The sequence below is a fragment of the Microtus pennsylvanicus genome, chromosome 14 (assembly GCF_037038515.1).
Source record: "Microtus pennsylvanicus isolate mMicPen1 chromosome 14, mMicPen1.hap1, whole genome shotgun sequence".
NCBI classification, from domain to species: domain Eukaryota; kingdom Metazoa; phylum Chordata; class Mammalia; order Rodentia; family Cricetidae; genus Microtus; species Microtus pennsylvanicus.
In genome coordinates this window covers 13,298,994-13,319,538 of record NC_134592.1, presented here as the reverse complement: position 1 = coordinate 13,319,538, position 20,545 = coordinate 13,298,994, and the positions used below count along the sequence as shown (strand labels likewise).

The 20,545-nt window shown below is 47.6% G+C and overlaps 1 protein-coding gene across 2 annotated transcripts in view; it reads left to right on the top strand.

Moving 5' to 3' along the window:
• The window catches only part of Tunar (transmembrane neural differentiation associated intracellular calcium regulator), a 47,262-nt gene extending 35,881 nt beyond the window's left edge, over positions 1 to 11,381 (top strand). For both annotated transcript variants that reach the window (XM_075948106.1, XM_075948105.1), the window contains one exon: positions 9,010 to 11,381. In XM_075948106.1, the coding sequence (XP_075804221.1) occupies positions 9,010 to 9,195 (186 nt within the window). In that variant the 3' untranslated portion in view covers positions 9,196 to 11,381. The remainder of the gene's footprint in view (positions 1 to 9,009) is intronic.
• The last annotated feature ends 9,164 nt before the right edge of the window (positions 11,382 to 20,545 follow it).

The window sequence follows — 20,545 nt, the reverse complement described above, 5'->3', positions numbered from 1 at the left end:
CAAGCTCATCCACTGAGCCATCTCCTTGGTCTCCCTGGCCATTTCTTAAGCTGTGGATCCTGAAGATTGAACTTGGGTCCTCCTACCTGCAAGAGAAAACACTTCAGCAGCCCCAGAATCTTTATCTTTTGTAATTTCCACGACCAACTCCAGCCCCTCTCTGACCCTCTCTTGCCTCTCCAGCAGCAGCTGACAGTGGGTGCCTCGCTCTGGAAGCTGAGGTTCTCCTAAGAGTGTGATCAAGCAGACATGCTCGGGGTCTTCATTGTTTTATTTACTTACTTATCGATTGCTTTGAACATGACATGAATAAAATAACAATCAACCGTGTTGCAGAAAATTTCTGAATTTTCCTCCAGGCATGCTTTTGTTTTCTATGCAAGTAAGGCTTTTAAAATTATTCACAATCATAAGTGGACCTGGATTTTAAGGCCCTTTGTCTCCCCTTCATGTGCATGACGTCATTTGCCACATGCTCTTTGCCACCGTTGTGGTTGTGTTTAACTGCTGCACCGGCATTCTCTGGGTCCTCAGTTTCCTGTGGGTCATGCGCTGGCTTTGCCAGGGTTGCTCTCCAGTTCTTAGCATGCTCCTCCGAGAAACAAGTGTAGAGAGAAGGGACTTCGTTGCCTCGGGTCCGAGCATGCTAGAGCCTGTGTAGGGGCTGTATTGATTATGCTTCTTGGTGCTGAGATACAACACCCAACAAAAGCAACTTAAAGGAGGGTTTGCTTTGGTGTACGGTTCCAGGTCTTATGGGTTCCTCTCAGTGGTGGCAGCACCAGCAGGAGACCTGTTGGTTACACTGCATCAGCAATCAGGAAGCAGAGAGTGAAAGGGAAGTAGGGCTGGGCTATAAAACCTCCAGGCCCATCAGCTTTGATCCACTGCCTCCAGACAGTCCACAGTCTTCCCAAACAGCACCACAACAGGGCCCCAAGTTTTCAAATACCGGAGCTGGAGCCCGGAGCCCAAGGGAGGCATTCTACATTCAAATGTAAATGTGCTGGTAAGTTTATTGTCAGCTTGACAAAACCTAGAGTCACCGGGGAAGAGGGAACTTCAGTGAGGAGTTGTTCAGATTGGATTGGTCTGTGCCATGCCCATGAGATATTACCTTGACCAAAGATAGTATGGAAGGGTGCAGTCCACTATGGGCGGCATCCTGCTTAGGTGCGTCAGGACTATATAAGAAAGCAAGCAGCGTTCTTCCGTGGTTTCTGCTTCAGTTCCTGCCCTGATTTCCCTCAGTAAATAAGCCCTTCCTTTCCTGTATTACTTTTGATTAGAGTTTTCTCACAGCCACAGGAAAGTAACTAGAACAAACCACAGCAGACACCTGAAGCTGGCTGTCCCGCTGCCATTCCTCCCCATGGAGTCACCGAGGAGCCAGCTGAAGTTCTAGCTGTACTTCGTACTCTGCCTGGAGAGTAGAGGGAGAGACTTGCCCATGTCATAACATTCCAGAAGAAAGGAGGGTGGATTCTCCTGTGTGTAGCCTGGGATATCTATCCTACAGTAATGCTGTGTTTTTGTTTGAGCCTTCCTGAGAGAACTGTGATGAGGTAGACTCTCTAGATGAGTAGAAAGAAGCCGCAGGGGCTTAGATGGAGGACAGGGTCTCGTGGAGCCATGAGGTGTCTCGGTCGATGTCACCTCTAATCAGAGCAGCTCCCCGCTTGACTGTGCAAGTGCATTCCTTATCTTTCATCCTATAAGCTACCTACTGCCCCTCATGCCCAAGAGGAAACCGGGACTCTGAGGAATGCAGCGTCCTGACCAGATCACACAGCCGCTCAGCCATGGAGACAGGATAGCGTCCCCTGCTGTAGCTGAAGCCAGAGCGATCGATGGTAATTTCTCAAAAGCAGGATTGTTGCTGAGGATGATAGGGACTTACTTTGGCTTCGCGACTCGTTTTTAAAATGGCCCCAGTGGGTACAAGATTTAGTAAAGAGATTTTATTTTAAGGCAAAGAAGAGTGTTCCTGGATAAGCTGTCGGGAGGTGGAATCAGCTGTGTTGAGAGGTGGGAAATTCCAGGATGGTGGGGAGACGACTGTTAACACTCCAGAGAGTTCTAGCAGGCATGTTCAGCCTCCAGTCTGTGTGCAGCTGCATATGGCTAGGGACAACGCAGCACGAAGCTGCAGACTTACTTAGAAACAGATTTTCCACAATTTTTTAAAATAGCTCCATTGCCTAGTTCGCGAGTCTGAACTCTGTAGATGATAATGCTGTTTTTGCAATGTTAAAAGGTCAGGCTCTCCTCTCAGGGAATCTGATACCTCTCGAAGGTATCAGATGAAGACTTAAAAACAAAGTAACTTGGAATATCCGTCTGGAAAAGTAACTGCTCTCTGGTTACCTGGGATAGTTACTGATCACAACGGGTTCCAAATTGCCTAAGCAAACTCAGTATTTTCATGGGAGAAATATGGAGGTTGCTGGGGGCGGCGGGGGGTGGGGGATGCACAAGGAGATGGTGAGCCAAGCTTGGCTGATTCCAAGAGGCAGCAGTTGGTGGGATCTCCTCCAGACACCGTGACTAGGATGAATCTTTGATTATCAGGCTGTATGGATCAGTTTGCTGTGGCCCCACCCTGTTTCTCTCTTCCTAAAGTTGAGTATAGAAAGAGACCATCTGTTTGGTAAGCTTAGCCGGATGCAGGCCATCCCTTCAATTCCATGACTGATAGCATCCATTATGGAGGGTAATTTTCCAGAAGAAACCCAAGATGCTGATACATAGACGAAGGCGTGGATGCTGGCAATGCCGTGAGCAGCAGTGAGCATCCTTGGTGCCCCTATCTTGACCAGCTATGACTCCAGCAAGCACACAGAACGCTCACTCTGGTCTATTCTCCCAGCTCTCCTGCAGCCTCCACACCCAGACCACAGGAACACTGTATCACTATGTACTCCAGGTTTATTTCCCAAGACGGGCATCCCAGTTAGGCAAGCGATTAAAACTCTCCAGTGTGTTTAGCAGGAGCAGCCCAGCAGAAGACCAGCTTGCTGAGTCTGCTCAAAAGTAAGGGGCCATCAATTCTCCACCTTGGGGATGCTAGGCTGTGAACAGTATTGTCTTTGCAGAATCATGACCCTCTTTCTGGTGACAAGGAAGGGCTTCTTTTGACAGTTAACACGGCAGGCCTTAAAACCCTATTGTTGTTTTTAAAGTTGTTTTTATTTGAGGCCTGGGGAGCTGGCTCAGTGGGTAAAGTGCTTGCCGTGCAATCACAAGGAGCTGGATTCAGTCCTCAGTATTTATATATTTAAAAGCTAGACATAGTGGTGTGTGCATTATCCCAGTGGCGGGGAGAGATGGAGCTTCTGGGCCACTTGGTGTAGCCTAATATGCAAGCCCTGGGTCTCAGTGAGAGACCTTATGACCAGAAAGAAGATGCATGGCTCCTGAAGATGAACACCGGGGACCACTGGCCCACACGCATATACACAAACTTGTGCACCCCTGTGCCTGCCCCTGCCCATTCATGAACATCCACCTGCAAATACACTCTCCAAGTGGTTTCTAGTAATTTCTTATATTCATTTTAGTATAATTCATTAATTGGATAATTCACTTATGGACATAAGTAATTGATTTATTAGTTAATTAGTAGATAAAAGGAGCGTATTTATGAAACGTAAATTATAACACACAAGGGCCACGTGCCAGCCACTAGCTTAGGAAGCAGCTTAGGATGCTCTCAGAGCATCTGTCAGCAGCCACCCCTTCCATCCACTCTGTGGGAACCACTACTCCGGCCTTGGCATTCCGTTGCTTTGTTTTGCATCAGGTTGATGCCTCCAAACAGTGTGACGTTGCGTTTTTTTTTTGCCATTTAAATGGTACCCTCCCTTCTGTAGTCTGCAGTGTGCTTTACCTCTCAACGTTGCACCTGTGATATCCTAACATCTCCTGCTCCCCCCCTACCATCAGTGTGAGGACTCTCGAAGGTCTATGGCCATCTGCGTGGTGTTCAGCATCCTGTTAAGATGAACACTACTGCCTGCAAACGTGAGATCTTGTCCACATGTCCTGGTGTGCGCCTATGCAGGTGTAGTCAGGGCTTGTCCTGAGCGGTAAGTGTCTCTCATTGGGGTTGAGTGTGCTCGGCTTTACAAGGGGCCATAGAGTTTTCCAAGGTGGCTGCCTGATGCTCCCTGAAGCCTGTATTTGGTGTCCCTGAAGCCTTGCGCCTTGGTTAAGTGTTTGCTACCTCGACTGGAGTTTTCTTTCTTACCAGCCTCATGGTTCTTGAAGGGTAGTTGATAATGTTTTAAATTCCATTTGTCTGACAACCATGTCCAGTTTCCCTGTGGCTTCTCTTTTGAGAAGTTCCTAGATAGGATTTTGCCTACTTTTCTATTGTGTGCATATTGTTTTCTTGCTGATTTGATACTAATATGCAATGCCTGTTAGATATATAGTATATCATATGTCATATGCCATGACATATCACTCACTAACCATATGTCTTTATATCCTAGGTGGTAGCTTTTGTGGTTCATTTCTATGCTAGTATTTGGTCACCAAGCATCTCAGGCATAATTCCTTGGAATTAATTAATAGTTGTCTTCCTAGTTAGAGCTTTTCTTAAGATAGCTGTTTCTCCTCCATGGTCACAGACACACCCCTTTCTCCTGACTATTGACGATCACGGTTTTCACATTCTCCATTCCTCTAAGCTCTATCTGGAATTGATGAGTTATTCTTTATTTGGTGTGTTGCATACTTTATTGTAGAGACCAGATAATGTCAAAAAAGTAGCCTGAAGGAGGAAGCGCTTGTTTTGACTCCATTTCTGTCACTGCATGGGTTTCTAGGCTGAGCTCCCAGACAGAGCGTCATGCTCTCCAGTCAACACTGTTGGTCTCCTGTCCCCTACCCAGTTACATAAGAAAACACTGTCCTAAGCACTTCCCTCCGGTGGGGCCCTCAGTTACTGCCCTGGGAGTTCAGCACCCTTTTGACGTGGTTCCTATGGGGAAAGGTGGGCTGATGTCCTAGCAACAACAGCTAGGGACCAGCTTCAGGATTGCAGCTCTCTCTCCTGTGGCTCAGAAAGATCTTTCTGGTTAGCTGCAGAGTCCTCGGGATGTAAACACAGGTGACCTGATTTTGCCCTCCACTTCCTCCTGAGTCAGAACCATTTGGGGTTAACTCAGGAAAGGGGCTAAATTAAGCCTTGAAACCAAGCAGCCTTGATGACAGGCAGTTGTTGTGCTTGAGTGACTGCCATGATGGCTCTCTGGTTATAAGGACAGCACTAATCTCATCTCTGGAGAGCAGCCGTGGCCGTCAGCTCCTCCCCTGTAGAGACAGGAGATACCAGGTTTCTCACAGGACCTGCACATACGTTCAGCATGTCTCACCTGGGCACTGTGCACAGACGTAGAGGCCCAGGTACTTCTGTCCTAGAATCCTCAGCATCTAGAAGATAGCAAATGAGTATCAACAAAGCCCAGCACATAAGAGTCTGATGTTTGGAGACCCTTTTACCCAGAGCAGAACGAGAAGTAGGCTTCTACGTACCTTCTTAAGGCTTACGTAATGTCTGGACCACGGAGTGGGCAAAGTCAAGGGGAAGGGAGCCAGTGCTCACTTGCCGACAATCAAGCGGATGCCACTGCACTGAAAATCTGTTTGACAACACTACCAAAATACACACATACATACCCCATGCCTGTTTTCCTCTGCTGAGTGCATGTAGCTATGAAGAAATTACATACATGTAAATTTTACATTAGAAAAAACATGAGTGGATGTGGGACTGGAATTAAAACACACACACTGCAGTATTTAAAGGGAGAGCCGTCAGATCTTCAATTTGCTTTGAAATGTTCTGAAACAGACGGTGGGGAGAGGGGGTGCGTGGATATGTGTCGAAGCAAGCACATGCCTGCACACAAGAATTGTGGAGCAGGTGTGTGGATGCTCCCTGAAAGGGTCCTCCAGCTTTTCCACATGGGGCCCGTTCTCCTAGGCAGTGTTGCAGTCTGGCACCAGAAGAGGAGTGCCACAAGAGCGCTCCCAGCAGCGCTAGCCATGGCAACCCCAAGCCCCACTCTTCCCACCTTCCGTTAATAGTAGACAAGACCCATCGGTCCCCGGTATGTAGAGCCAAGAGACCACTGTTGCTAAGAGAGACTGTTTGAGCCCTACAAAGCGATGCAGGGAAATGAAGCCAGAGTCCTGAAAGAGAATGTTGTGGGAGTCCATTTGTGAAAATTCCAAACCAGGCAAAGCTGCCTATGGTGTTAGGAGTCGAGGGAGTAAGGGACGGCGGCTTTAGTGGGTCACCAAGGACGTCCCCGGGGATGCAGAAGGCTGGGTTTTTGTGTTGTTTTGAAGTCTTAGCACTAAAGAGTGTATCTATACTTAATCTCTACACTTAAGGATGTGTCCCTTTTCTCAGCATTGAAAATGGAAGGAAGAAAAGTCAAACCACTTTTCCCGACTGTTGTCAGGGTCAGAACCTACCCAGAGTGCACCTCTTCGCTCACTTCCGGGCTCCATGCGGTCAGTCTCCCCAGGTGTCACTGGTGGCCTCTGTTCTTCGCACAGACAGTGTCCTGTGCTCAGCGTCGTGAGTTGCTCTGTGAGGCCTTCCAGGGTTCACATGCACAACAGAAGGGGTGAGAAGACATTCATGGGGGAGCCTCCCTTCTAACACCTGGATTTCCAATGGTGATCTGGGGATGTCCCCCTAAGATATCATGTGACCAGTACATTAGGAGACTCCTGAGAAAGAAAACCAGTGGTGTGTGAGGAAGCACGTTTGGGTGGGTATGTGCGGTGTGTGTGTGTGTGTGTGTGTGGTGTTTGTATGAGTGTATGTGCAGCTGTACACACACAGCGACACACGTTTCTTTTCACACAGTCAGGACAGGAACCTAGAGGCAGGAATTGAAGCAGAGGCCATGGAGGAACACTGCTCACTGGCTTGTTCTTCCCCGCTTTCTTATACAACTCGGGAGCAGCTGCCCAGGAGTGCCAGCACCCCTAATGAAGTGGGCCTTCGAAGCAACGTCAATCATTAATCAAGAAAAATGTTCTATAGACTCACCTACGGGCAATTTGATGGGAGCGTTTTCTCGGTTGAGGTTTCTCTTCCCAGCTATAGCTGTGTTTGTGCCAGGGTGACAAAAACCAACCAGCACGTACATACGTTTCTCACCCGTACATTCCCTGAATACAGGAAAGCTTTTAGCTGGAAAGATGCAGTTTCCTCATAGAGGAAGTCTAATCTGGTCTGTTCCTCGATCCCATCCCCCAAAGGCCCCATGCGACAGCATATTTTAAATATAATTGGGGTAGAAATAGACAAGGAAGTGTTGAACTGCTGACCTCTGGATGGCTATACTAACTACCCTAATATATAAACGTTAGTCTTGCCTATTACAAATACACAAGGAGTTCAGAGAATAGCAGGAACGTACACCTATCATTCACTATGGTAACAGTGAACAGCCCAGTGTCCACTGCCCAGCCTAACTTCCGGAGAGTGATCAGAGTCTCTGAAGGCCATTGTACCCCAGGGATTCCTTACTGCGTTGGCTAGAGGAAGACATTCTCCTGGATTTCATGTCCATCATTCTTTGTTACAGAACTCAAAACACACATGGCCCAGCAGTGGCTGTTTGGAGCCTTCACATATAGTTAGGCTGCATACATTCTGCGGGTAGGTGCTTTTCCCCTCCAGTGTCTGGGCTTGGTCCGCGCTGTCAGGGACAGCTGCAGTAATGCCGTCTCATTGTCATGGAATATTCCAGCCGTGTGGCTCTGTTACCACATGGTCACTGACGCACACCTGGGCAGCCTCCAGTCCTTCTCTGGGACAGCTGCTACTGCAGCTGGATGATTGGCCTCAGTCTCTCTCTCTCTCTCTCTCTCTCTCTCTCTCTCTCTCTCTCTCTCTCTCTCTCTCTCTCGTACAGCTGGGAGAGCAGGTGCCCAGCTACAAACTGTCTCTTTGCTTTCCTAAGTAGTGCCGAATGGTGTTCCAGAACAATCGTGCCAGCATGTATTCTCACCAAAGACCACGAGAGTCTCTAGTGGGACTGCCTCCTTCACACCTTGGAGGAAGTGCTGACAGCCTTTCTGGGTACAACATCACCTCCTCTCGGACCCCCCTACTCCCTGTTCCTATCTCAGCCAGAGCTTTAGAACATGTGTGTGCAATGGTGGTGTCCCTACGCCCTCCTGAGCACAGAGCTCACACTCCTGTCCTGGCTTTGACCCAGCATGGAAACATACACAACCTCCCTACTCGCTCTACTGTGACTATGATAACTGTCTGTCTCTGCTTCATGGGAAAGGGGAGAGCAAGCTACACTGAGGGGGTGGCCTGAGGCCTAGACTTCTTTATGTTGTTAATATCTTATCCTTGAAATTTGTAACTTATGTTCTGACACTGTGTGTATGTGTGTGTGTGCGTGCATGTGTGTGTGTGCGTGCGCGTGTGTGTGGTTGGTGGGCATGAGTGTTTGCACCTGCACATGTGTTCACAAGTGTAGAGGCCCGTGATCAACCTCAGGCTGTCATCCTTAGGAAAGTTGTCCATTTCCTTTGAGACTGCGTCTCTAACTTTTCTGAAGCTAATCCTAACCAATTAGATTAGACTGACTGGCCAGTGAGTCCCAAGGGTCCTCCTGTGTCTCCATCCCCAGCACTGGGATTCCAGGCTTTGTGGGACCTGGGGATCTAATTCAGGTCCTTGTATTTGCAAGGCAAGCACTTGACTGGCTGAACTGTCTGTCCAGCCCCCATGTTCTGCCATCTCTCAGTGAGCAAGAGAGATGTGTGCCAAGATCATGTCTGATGCTGCAGATATCACTCCCCCCCCCCCGCGCGGTCCTAGTCCTGAATCCTGCAGTCGCCCCACCCATCCACTTGGCCTCAGTCCTAGTCCTGAATCCTGTAGTCTCCCTACCTGTTCACCTGGCCTCAGCTAGGATGCTGAGAAATGATCTCTCTCTGTTCTGTTTCTCGTCATTCCAGGTTAGTCTGGCGAGGAAGATAAAGACATTTGCAACCAAGATGGTAATCACAGGTGGAAATGATGAGGACCGGGGAGGCCAAGAGAAAGAGAGCAAAGAAGAGAGTGTTCTGGCCATGCTGGGCATCATTGGAACCATCCTGAACCTGATCGTCATCATCTTTGTCTACATATATACCACACTGTGAATGGCCCCAGGCAGCCTCGGCTGCCTCAGGATGGCCATGAGACAAGGGTCCTGTGTGTCCACCTCTCGGTGACCAGACACTGCAGGGGGCCACACCTGCTCCATCAATGCACCTCCGAACTTTCTAACAGGTCACCAAAAGAACCCATCCTGCTGTGAGGAGCAGACAACTCTGAAGCACAATGAATCCAACGGAACTCATTCAGGCCACAAGGAACTCGGCGTCCCTGGCAGGGGACCTGGCGGGATGCTGGAAAGACCAGCCTTCGGCATGAGTGGTGAGCGAAGGGGTGAAGAAATGCCTCACCCTGGAGCGCTGACCACCTCCCAGGACCCGCTCTCGGGGTGGTCCGTTCACAGGCATCCCATTCATCAAATGTTTCCAGCTGTTTGATACAGAAGATAACTTATTTTTCATTTTTCATTGGCTTGATGTGTGTATCTGTTCATACCAAGGTTTATAAATATATATTTTTAATAAATGTGCTCTATTTTTTAGCATGAACCAAATATTTGGAGAAGCACTTCTGGATCCATAGCTATTCATGATTTTAATCGCTTTGCTCCATCAAGCGCAGGATGTCTTTTCTGTAGCCGTCCTGGTGTCTCATCCAGTTCGTTTCGTTTGCTCTCATGCTCTCCTCCTCCCCATCTCTGCCTCTCCATTCTCTCTTCTCTCGTTCCTGACTCCTGCCCACTCCCTCCTCTCCCTTCTCTCTCTCCTCTCCTCCCTTCCCCTGCCTTCGTCTCTTCTCTCCTGCCCTCTTCTCTCCTATTCTCCTCTCCTCCTCTTTCATCCAGAGGACATTTTTTTCCTGTAATACCAGCCATGGTCTTGGCTGGTGCATGTTTCGAGATTGTCAAGTGGTTTTATGTTGTTCTGTCAGAGATCTAAACCGATTGTGGGCATGCAGACCTTAAGCGCACCCTGTCTTCAATGAGAATTATGCATGCACAAGGGCTGAGTGACAGATCAGCTTTCAACCTGTTTTCAAAGGACTGCCACTGAGGAAGAGGAGTGTGGCCCTGCCTGCAGGTCACCTGTGGGATGGAGCAGTCAGCGGCTCACTGGCAGTGTCGCTCATTCACCCCTGCAAACCATTTGTTTCTCAGATTTTGATTTTTTTTTTTGTGACCGTGAGAGATGAAAACGGGGTAAGCTCAAAGGTCAGTGTGCCGCCCCTTCTTTGATGAGATGCCTGGGCGGGGCCAGGTCTCTTCAGAAGTTGGAGGGATTTGAATGATGTGAGGCCTTCCCACTGGGGGAGCCCAAGCGCAGTCAGCTCCTGCTGTAAAGACGCCACTGTGACAAGTGGCCCGTCAAGGGTGTTGGAAGGGGCTCAATGATCTCTGTAAAGGACCCCTTGCACATTTTAAAGCCCGTTCCCACCCACATGAAGCTATTTCCTCTCTAAGGAGTGGGTTGAATAAATACAGACTTGCCCTGCTCCCTGGCTCCCTAACATAGCCCCAGCCTGGCTGCTGTGGACGCCTTAAGGACAGGGTCAGTGTTCATTCCGCCACTGGCAGAAATGGCAGCAGCCTGCCGGGTTGGATTCAGATGACACTGATGGGGTCTCTGCCTGCCCCCTTCCGTAAATGGCACCACGGCGGAGTCACTTCTCAGGCTCCACTAAGGGACCAGTCTCTTTTATAAATCAAATTCCCGTGAGCACCTGGCTCTGGCCAGAGACGTCTCCTTCCCCACCGGAAGGAAAGACACATTGTACACAAATCACCGGGCCCTTAGTAGCCCAGGAAAAGGAGAGTCTCACCTGTGTTGTAGATGAAGGAAGGAGAGCTCAGACCAGGAATCTTCCCCAAGATTACCTGGCGTACAGTGGAGTCAGATCCTAGCCCAGCCTGTCCAGTTCCTTATCCCAGCCAGGGTGAGCATGGAAAGCCTATTGATTTGCAGAGAGCCAGCTTTGCACACCTCCCTTCCCCAACCCCATAACAGGAAACAACCTGAGAACCCTCTGGACTCTGGCAAATTATGACACAAATACAGAAAGGGGCGAGAGGCTGGGTAGAGATGTGAGAGGCGCCCAGGAAAGAGCGCCACCTACAGGCCGTGTGATTCTGGGAAATCTGTAATTCTGATCAGTGAACTGAGCAGACAATAAAGGTGCGATGGGGAAAAACCCACTGGTGTCGCCAACTTCCTTGTGAGCGTTCGTGTAGTCATTTTATTTAATAAAACTTGACCGTTGCTGTATCTATTTAATTTAATTTATTTACTTTGACACAGGCTGGCCTTGAACTTGCTATGCAGCTGAGAACGACCCTTCACCTCCCCAGTACCAGGGTGACAGGCATGTGCCGCCACAGCCTGACTGAATGGGACTCCGTTTTGTTTTGTTTTTTGTTTTTCGAGACAGGGTTTCGCTGTGGCTTTGGAGCCTGTCCTGGAACTAGCTCTGTAGACCAGGCTGGTCTTGAACTCACAGAGATCCTCCTGCCTCTGCCTCCTGAGTGCTGGGATTAAAGGCGTGCGCCACCATCACCCCGCGGGACTCTGTTTTAAATAGAATTCTGTCCGGTTTGAACTGTACAAGCCTCAGGGACTTTTGAGGGTGTTGATTAGGAATTCATGGAAGAGGAAGTAGGGAAAATCACCTTTAAGATCCTCACCATAATTTCCTGACCATTTTTCTGCCTGACTCTGATCTGGAAGTAAAGCTGCCCTTTGCGTGGCTGACATAGTGAGAACCATTCCTGCCCTTCGTGTGACTAACACACAGTGGGGACCATTTTTGGCCCTTTGTGCAGATGACACACAGTGGGGACAATTTTTGGTCCTTTGTGTGACTGACACACAGCTGGGACCGTTCTTTTCAAAGCTCCAGCTCCTGTGTCCACTTTGGCTGTTTAGTAGAAAATAATAACACCCACCAGGCAGGCTCATAGCCATCACCTGATCTGAAGTTTGTGGGGGGATATTGGACCCAGAGGAAGGTACACAGCCTTCTCTTCCCATTGGCTGAGTCAGTTGAGCCCAGCCTCAGCCAGTACCCACACTCTGGTTCCAGTACCTTCCACCCTCTGAAATACAGACAATCTCAAAAGCTTGCGTGTGGCTCTCTCTCTAACATATCCAGCATACCTCCCACAGCTTTGCCTCTAAAACCTGGGACAGAGATGCCAGGCACAACCAGCACCTAGACATGGCTTAGGGTCGGCTTTGTTAGCTGCTGTCAAGCACAAGAAAGCCTACTCACCTCCCTTCCATTGTTCTCCATGGAAACAATGCGTTGGGCTTTCGAGCGCTTTCCAAACAGCTGCTTCGGAAGCCAAGGCTGGTAATGGTACCACTACATCCAGAGACCAGAAAAACTGAGGAACCTAATTCCTGACCCCTATTCTGAAAGTCCCTTTCACATACTCTGTGCCTCATGTCACTGTGCATGGGACTTCTGCCATGGCTGTCCTCCAGAAAGACCACCTTGTGATCGGGAAGATCCTCCAACTGTTGTATAAGGATTCTTGCCTCTCCTGGAAAGCAGATGGATGGAACAGATTGCTCAGGCTTTGTGTTCATAAACATTTGACACACATCCATGTATGCTTTCCCAGAAGATGGGCTGTTTTACCCTAAGAAGCAGAATCACACAGCCTCCGTAAATTCTCTTGTGGAAAGGCATGCTTCTTTTCTCTACTTCCGTGAAAGAATGGAACAGAGTCAAGAAGTGTTATCTCAACAAGAAAGCCTTTTATTAAAGGTGAGCATACCTCCCAGGTACCCTGAGAGTTGGCCTCACACCTGAGTATCCAGCTCTGTCATTGGTCCTGGTCTCCTGATGACCAACGCTACTTTATGTCCTACCTAGCCAAATTCGGAAAACAGAGGGGCAATGACAGAATAGCCCTAAATGTTGTAGGTCAGTAATAATAATGATGATGATAATTACTGCCAGTGGGTTTTGGTAGCATCTACTTGGTTAGCGGTAAAGGAATCAAAGTTAGAATAAGCACAAGGTTGAGTCAGTCCTAATTCTGAAAAGAGCTAAAAATTGTTCTTCATTTGCTCTTCATCTCTCTCATTGAGAAAGGGGGTGGCCACCTCATAAGAGCCGAGGACATCGCAGATGGACTGTCCACGTGACCTAGTCATGAGTGAAATCTATTGATCTATCTATAGTCACCTAGTAGTCCCTGTGACTTCCGATCAGGCAGATGACTGGAGGTCCCTGCCCATAGCTCAGTAATCAGCAGTAAACTCTCATGGTTTTGCTGACTTCTGCAGTCCACAGATGGGCCCTAACTCTGCAGGCTGTTTCCGAGAGGATCCACACTCATGGTTCTTGGCTTCCCATGACAACACCACCACCATCCTTCTGGGGATTATACCTACTCCCTTCCCACACTGGAGATTCATTATTTCCATCACTGAGGTCCTCACCTGGCCGTGCCGGGCCCATTCTGTCTTTGATTCTAAAGCATTCAGTTCTGTGTTTGTAACACTAAAGACTCCACAGTAGGTCTTTGGGCTCTGAAGTTCTGAGCTTGCCTCAGTATTGAACTGTCCTGTGATATGATGTTGGCTCAGCCACCCAAGCTCTCCCTTTTCACTTTTTTCTACAGAAAAAGTGGTGGATAATTCTATGAGCTGTGGATGTCTGAGCAGTGAATGGGTATGGAGAGCCCATTTAGTCCTCCTCACTCAAGACAGTCCCTCTTTTTTCTGCATACCAAAAAAGCCACCAAGAAACAGGAATAAAATATGGAAAGAAAAATCTGAATTTAAGTTCTGGCTAAAACATTTATTGGCTCTTGACCTTGGACCAAATCCTCAAGGCTTCTGAACCTTCATTTCCTCAATGTCATATGAATTAGATCTCACTATAAAAGCATTTGGAAGCTAGAAATGTATGCTTTAACTAGCCATTAACGAAGTGATTAAAGATTGATGATATAGAGATATATCAGCTTGGTTCATACTAAGGAAAGATACTAAATTCAGATTCATTATTGTGGCAAAATCTTTCTCCTGTCAAAGTGGAACCAGGGCTGGTGTCCAGGTCACTGGATTCAAAACTCCACATGTGAAGACAATGGGGGTAGCTCCATGTTGGAGGCTGAGTAGTGAGCTCTCTCCAGCAGAGACTCGCTTTGTGCTGTCTCCTACTGACTAAGGAAACAAATGGCGAAAGAAAGAGTTATGGGGAAGGCAGAGGTGTGGGGATCCTGAATCACACGGCGGGGTGGGAAATGAAATCTCGGTAGAGATTCACCCTTCTCTGCGCCTCACTCTCTTCCTTGTTCCCAGTGAACTTCAGAAACAATTCTGTGAGGTGGGTAGAGAAGATGGAAACATACTTCCCGAGCTCCATGGCAGGGTTCAGGGCCCTACTGCCTGGTGTCTTAACAAATCATTACACATTTATCTATTTGATTATTTATCTATGCTTGTGCGTGCGCATGTGTGCATACGCACACACGCGCGCGCGCGCGCACACACACACACACAGCATCTGTGTGGAGGTCAGAAGACAGCTCGTGGGAGCTGGTTTTCTCCTTCTACCTTTTGGGTTCTGGAGATCAAACTCAGGCCATCAGGCTTGTAAAACATGGCTACCCACTGAGCCATCTCAATGTCCTTGCCAGTCACGTGTGCAAGAAAAGACAGAGATGGAGCGGCAGCCACTTGAAGAACTCACTCTGGGTCTCTGGGTGCAGTAGATATAGCACCAACAGAGCATTAAAGGTCACAGATAGTGAAGTAGTTGGGAATAATTATCAATTAATCACACTAGGCCAATATTACCCTGATACAAAAGTCAAACAGTGACCTTTTCCCCCAAGTGCACCAATGGCTATCATAGGCATAGATACAAAAATCACTTTAAAATTAGCAAATCACAATCTTCAATATAATATATTATGACAAAATGGGGTCTCTCTCAGAAATGTAAGGTTAATTTAACAGTTGAAAAAGGGTTGCTGTCGTCTGCCACATTAACAGACTAAGAGGGAAGGCGAAGACAGCGCAGAGGTGCAGAAAAGTGGTTGAAAAAGTTGGACAGTCACTCAGAGTTTCTAAAATCATATCCAACTTCTTCATAATTGGACAGTTTAGACACCCGAGTCCTATCTACAGGAGAAAGGATATTCAAACATTTTCTTCATGACAAAAATTTAAATCCTTTCCCTCCCAAAACTATAAGCCAAATGCCAATGTCAAATTATGACTGGACTGAGAATAAATTTTTAAAATACAGATAAGTCAGTCCTGTGAATGAAAATGGCAGAGTTCTGCTAAGAAATATTCTGAAGGAGCCAGGCCAGAGAGAACATTCCAGGTCTTCAGAGGAAAGGACTGGCTACCGTGAAGATGCAGTAAAATCCCTTTCAAACCTCAGCTGCCTTTTTGGGTTGAAATTGACAAGATGATTCTGAAATTTACGTAGGAATTCCAGAACAGCCAAGCAGAGTTAAAAAAGAGCAAAGCCTTGGGATCCACGCCTCTTAATTTCATGGCTCACATTAAAGTAACAACGAACAAGGTGTTTCGGGCTTGATGGAAAGAGAAAGAGATCAATGAAATAGAATAGGAACATCCAAAAATAAACTCATAACTAATAGAACAATTGATTTTTTTAAATGAAGATTCCAGTGCAATTTGGTGGTAAAATGAGAATCTTTTCAACAATGTGGAAGCAATTGAAGAAAATGAATGCGTGCGTGTGTGTGAACCTGGTCCCCTTCCTCTCACCAGGTACAGAATTACTACAAACACCATGTCAAAGGTAAGTCTAAAAGGAAACACAAGGAAGCAGCCACCCAACCTAAGGGTAGGAAAAGATTTCCTATATAAGACACAGAAAACGATCCCTGAAAAACATCAGGTGATAATCTAGACGTCACTAAACTCAGAACTTCTCTTCACTAAGGCGGGGGATGCAGCTCAGAGGAAGAGCAGTTGCCTGGCACACGGGAGGCCCTGGATTTGATTCTCAGAACTAAGAAGGAAGAAGAAAAGAAGGGAAGGATGTGAAAAGAGAGGAAGAGGGAGGGGAGGAGAAGGAGAAGGAGCAAGAGAGAGAGGAGGAAGGGAAAAAAGCAGAAGAAGGGGAAGAAGAGGAAAAGGGAGGGGAGGGAAAGAAGGGAGAGAGAAGAAGGAACTCTTGTACAAACCACCATTAGAAATCTAAATAATCAAGACATGAGCCGAAAAAAAATGCAATACAGTAATCTAACAGAGGACCTGTAATCAGAATACATAAAGCTCACACACAACTCAGTCATAAAAATAATATGACCCAGTTTTTTTCATAAGCAAAAACCATGAACAAATATTCAACAAAGAAAGGCATACAAACATTGAACAATCGGCTGCAGGCACCTTTTATGGTCAGGGAAATGCCAACGGCACACTCACTTAAATAAAGATACTTACTCATGTTTGTGACTTCAAAATCCCTTTAGAATGTCTGCTGTTACCGAGAGATCAAGGCTTAAAATTTCATAACACATCTTGCATGTCTTCCCTGTGCACACTGTCATCACAAAGAACAATTCGAGTTCTCATGCATGTTTAAAGCTGTCCAAACATGAAACTCTCGGTTAGATGAACTGGGACCTTCTGAGGGCAAATTCATTCTTCCACATCTCAAACTTGCTTTCTTCCCATTAGTGTGTTCTTTAGGTTCTAGGTGTCACAAAGTTCATATAAAGAACACGTCTTTGGTGGTTGGAAAAATGCCTCAATGGAATACACAAAGCCGCACAAGCATAAGAACCTGAATTTTGGATTCCCAGCACCCATGGAAAAGTCATATATGGCAACACACACGAAACCCCATCATCAATAAAGATGAAGACAGGAGGACCCTTGGAGATCATTGGCCAGCTGATCTAGCTGACTTGGTGGGTTCCAGGTTCAGTGAGAGACCCTGTCTCAAAACAAAAAGGTGGAAAGCAATGAAATATACCAGATGGCAACCAGTGATCTCAACATGTGCACACATCACACAAGCACGTACATCACGCACGCACACACACACACACACACACACACACATACACACACACATGGAATCCATCTCTGCCTTTGGGCTTTCGGTCCATAATGTGATTAACTCAGTTAAATGCGATTCAATATTCCTGGTAGCTTTTCCTGCTTGAAAGAGCTAAACTCTCTGTGAAGGTAACTGTGACTGACATAAATGTGTTTCACAAAACTCAGGGCAAATGAATGTGTTCCTAACTCAATATCCCTTAAGGCAGATACCAAAAAAAGGATCTCAGACACTTCAGCATCACCTGACACAACAGATTTAACGCCAGCATCCCTACCACTCACGATGCACGAATCTGTGAACTAACAGGCCATTATGGTGGGGACCTCTTTGACATCCCCCAGCCCATCCCTGGCATTTTGTGGTTAGGAAGCCGAGCTCAGGAAAGGTCTTCAATCTGGAGGTCCATCCCCATGAGGACACTTACTTCACTAATGCCTCTGCATGCGGGAAGCTGTAGACCTCAATTCCTGGTGTTGCTTCTGGTACAGTCAACTGTGCAGAGGACACAGTCTCCAGCTAATTGGAAGAAGGGCTCAACACATCGTCCTGACCTCCCTTGGAAGAATAGCCCTCTCGCCTGCCAGGTAGGCTGCTGTTGATTTTTCTTGCCAACAGCCGGCCACTGGATTTTCTGCCCCGGGAATCTTGTCCAAATGGAGAGTTTTTATGGGCCTTGTAAGGCTGCCATGTAGGCTGTCTGGTTATAAATAAGCATTTCTGTTCCCAAACCTAGATTTGTATAAACTCCTCCAAATGTCTGCCCATGAGCCGTGATTCCAAATGAAGCACAGTCTGCCCCATGGGACTGTGTAACCTGCCAGATACAGTGAGGAGGGAGCTGGGGAGAGCACTTGGGAAGGGCGTCTGGGAGAAAGCCAGGGGCAGAAGGCAGGGGCCGCAACTTAACAAGAGATTCCATGGCTCTGAATAAGAGCTGGCCGCCAGAGTTCAGCTCTCTACCTCCAAATAGGATCTTTACTTCTTATGAGCAGGAGACCTATGGGCCTTACTCAGACTCTCCATGACACATCTACCTAAAGTCCCTCTCATGTTCTCATTGCTTGGGCAGGAGCTGTCACACAGTAGGTGCCCAGTAAGCCCTTACTGAATCGGGTTCATTTGAAACTGTGCCCTATGGAGAACTGCTGTCACCAGACATGAATCACTCTCCTTTCCTCACAAGTCAGCAGCCTCTGGTGGAAGAAGAGGCAGAAGCCCAGTTGTACGGGTCTGAAGGCATCCACAGTTCTCTGCTAAGGGTTCACGAATAGGCTTGACACCACTTCCTTCCTGGTTGAACTTTATTTCATTGAGTAAAGTTCATGCTCAAAATACATGAGATAGTAATTAGATGTGCAGTGAGTTAAATCTCACCACCTGCACTGTTTGCTTATCTGCATCACCCTGGCATCCAACAGTGCCTTTTGCTCTTCCCAGGGAAGGCAGAGAAGATGCTTTGTGGTTTGGATGATGGTGATGGTGGTAGTGATGCTGGTGGTGACAGCAGGAGTCATACATAGTGATGGCCGTGGTGTCAACAGTGGTGATGGCAGTTGTTGAGGCAGTGATGGTAGTGTCTGTGGTGGGTGATGATCTTGATGGTGATGGTATTCGTCATAGTGATGGTGGTGGTGATAGTCGTGGTGGTGATGCTGGTGACAGAGGTGATGGTAGTGGTAGTAGTTGTGTTGATATTGGTCGTGGTGGTGATAGTGACAGTGATGATGTAGTAATGATGGGGATGGCAGTGGTACTGATGATGGTGGTTGTGCTGGTGATGGCCATGATGATGGTTCATAGAGAGGACCATGTGGACTAATTTTAAAACCTGAGAGAGACTCTACAGCGTTTTCCAATTCCCTTGGTGCAAATGTTCCAGCGTGTACATCAATACCTCTTTTAGGAATCTGAGAGGGAAAGATTACCTTTAGTTCCGAGCATTGTGGAACTGATTTGTGATGTCATATGAAGAAGAGATGAAGGGTAGCCTGCCCTGACACAGAAAGGGGATAAGCACAATGACAAAGAGAACAGAGAGGTCTACAGAGTATCTGGTGGGTGAAGAAAGCAAGCCCGAGTGAGGAGCACAGGAGGCACAGGAAGCAATCCTGGGCATTAGTGATTAGTGCTCTGCTCAGTTGGAAAAATGCAACCCTGGGAGAGAGTGGCACTGATTTGAGCTGTGGTCACACAATGCCAACTAAAGTGGGTAAGAATTACAGAAACAGAAATACCCCGGCACATGGAAGCATGTTCATCCAGGGTTCCAGAAGAGCTAAAAGGCCCCATAGTGAGACTGGCAAGAGAAGAAAGCCTTGTGGGAAGCATGTTGACCAGCGCTGTGTAGTCTGCCTGAGAGCCCTCTGCACATGTCTAAGCAGAAAGAGTATGCGGAGCCCTTGGCATCTGAGGGTCTCGATTCAGGTGAAACAGCCAGGGAATGGGATCAGTTTCCTGGTGAAAGGCGGCAGAACTGGTCCCTTCTGCCATGTGAAGACATTTGAGGAAGTCACCATTGCAGCAGAAGGGGCCCTCACCAGACTGAATTCACCAGTGGCTGCAGCCCAGCTTCCTGGCCTTCAGAACTCTGAGGACTAAGTGTATTAATTGCTCCCTTGTTTGTTTCAGGAGCCTCAGTAGAGTACACATGAATTTGCCTCTTGTGCCACATTTTGCTGTATTCAGAATTCTTGTTGATGCCCCCCGCTGCTGCACCCACAGAAACAGACACCAGTTTCCCTCGAATTTCCGCAGACCTCCCCACCATTAGCCCTCTGCTGAGATCACAGCGCCCATTGATTCATTTGTTCATCCATCCACCACGTGGGAAGCAGCCACTCTGCCCCAAGCACCACGTGTAGCTGGAGACTTGAGAGAAGTCTGCTGCATACCGGCTCACCATGAGAAGCTCAGGTGTGGCGGAGCTGGGGAGACAGATTCAGAAGTAGCCAATTATTACCCAAGTGCCTCGCTGTACCTAGGATAAGATGGAAAAGAAGAAAAGTCTTCTTGGAAGAGGGTCTCCTTGATAACAGGTAGGAATTGGTCATGGGATTCTGGGTGGAAGATGTAGACAGTAGAGACGGGGCCAGGAAGAGAGGGGGACAGGTGTACATGCCAAGACACAGACTCTCATGGCTTTCTGCCCTTGCCAGCCCCCTAATATATTTATCTGTTAAAGATAAACCAGGCTCACAAGAGGCTGCAGATCTGGGCTCACACTGGCTCCCTTCTCTGTTGAGATCCTCTTAAAACCTACTCTTTTGTTGGAAATCAAATATTAATGGGAAGAGTGAAAACTCACTGAGTGCTCGAAGGGCCCAGAGG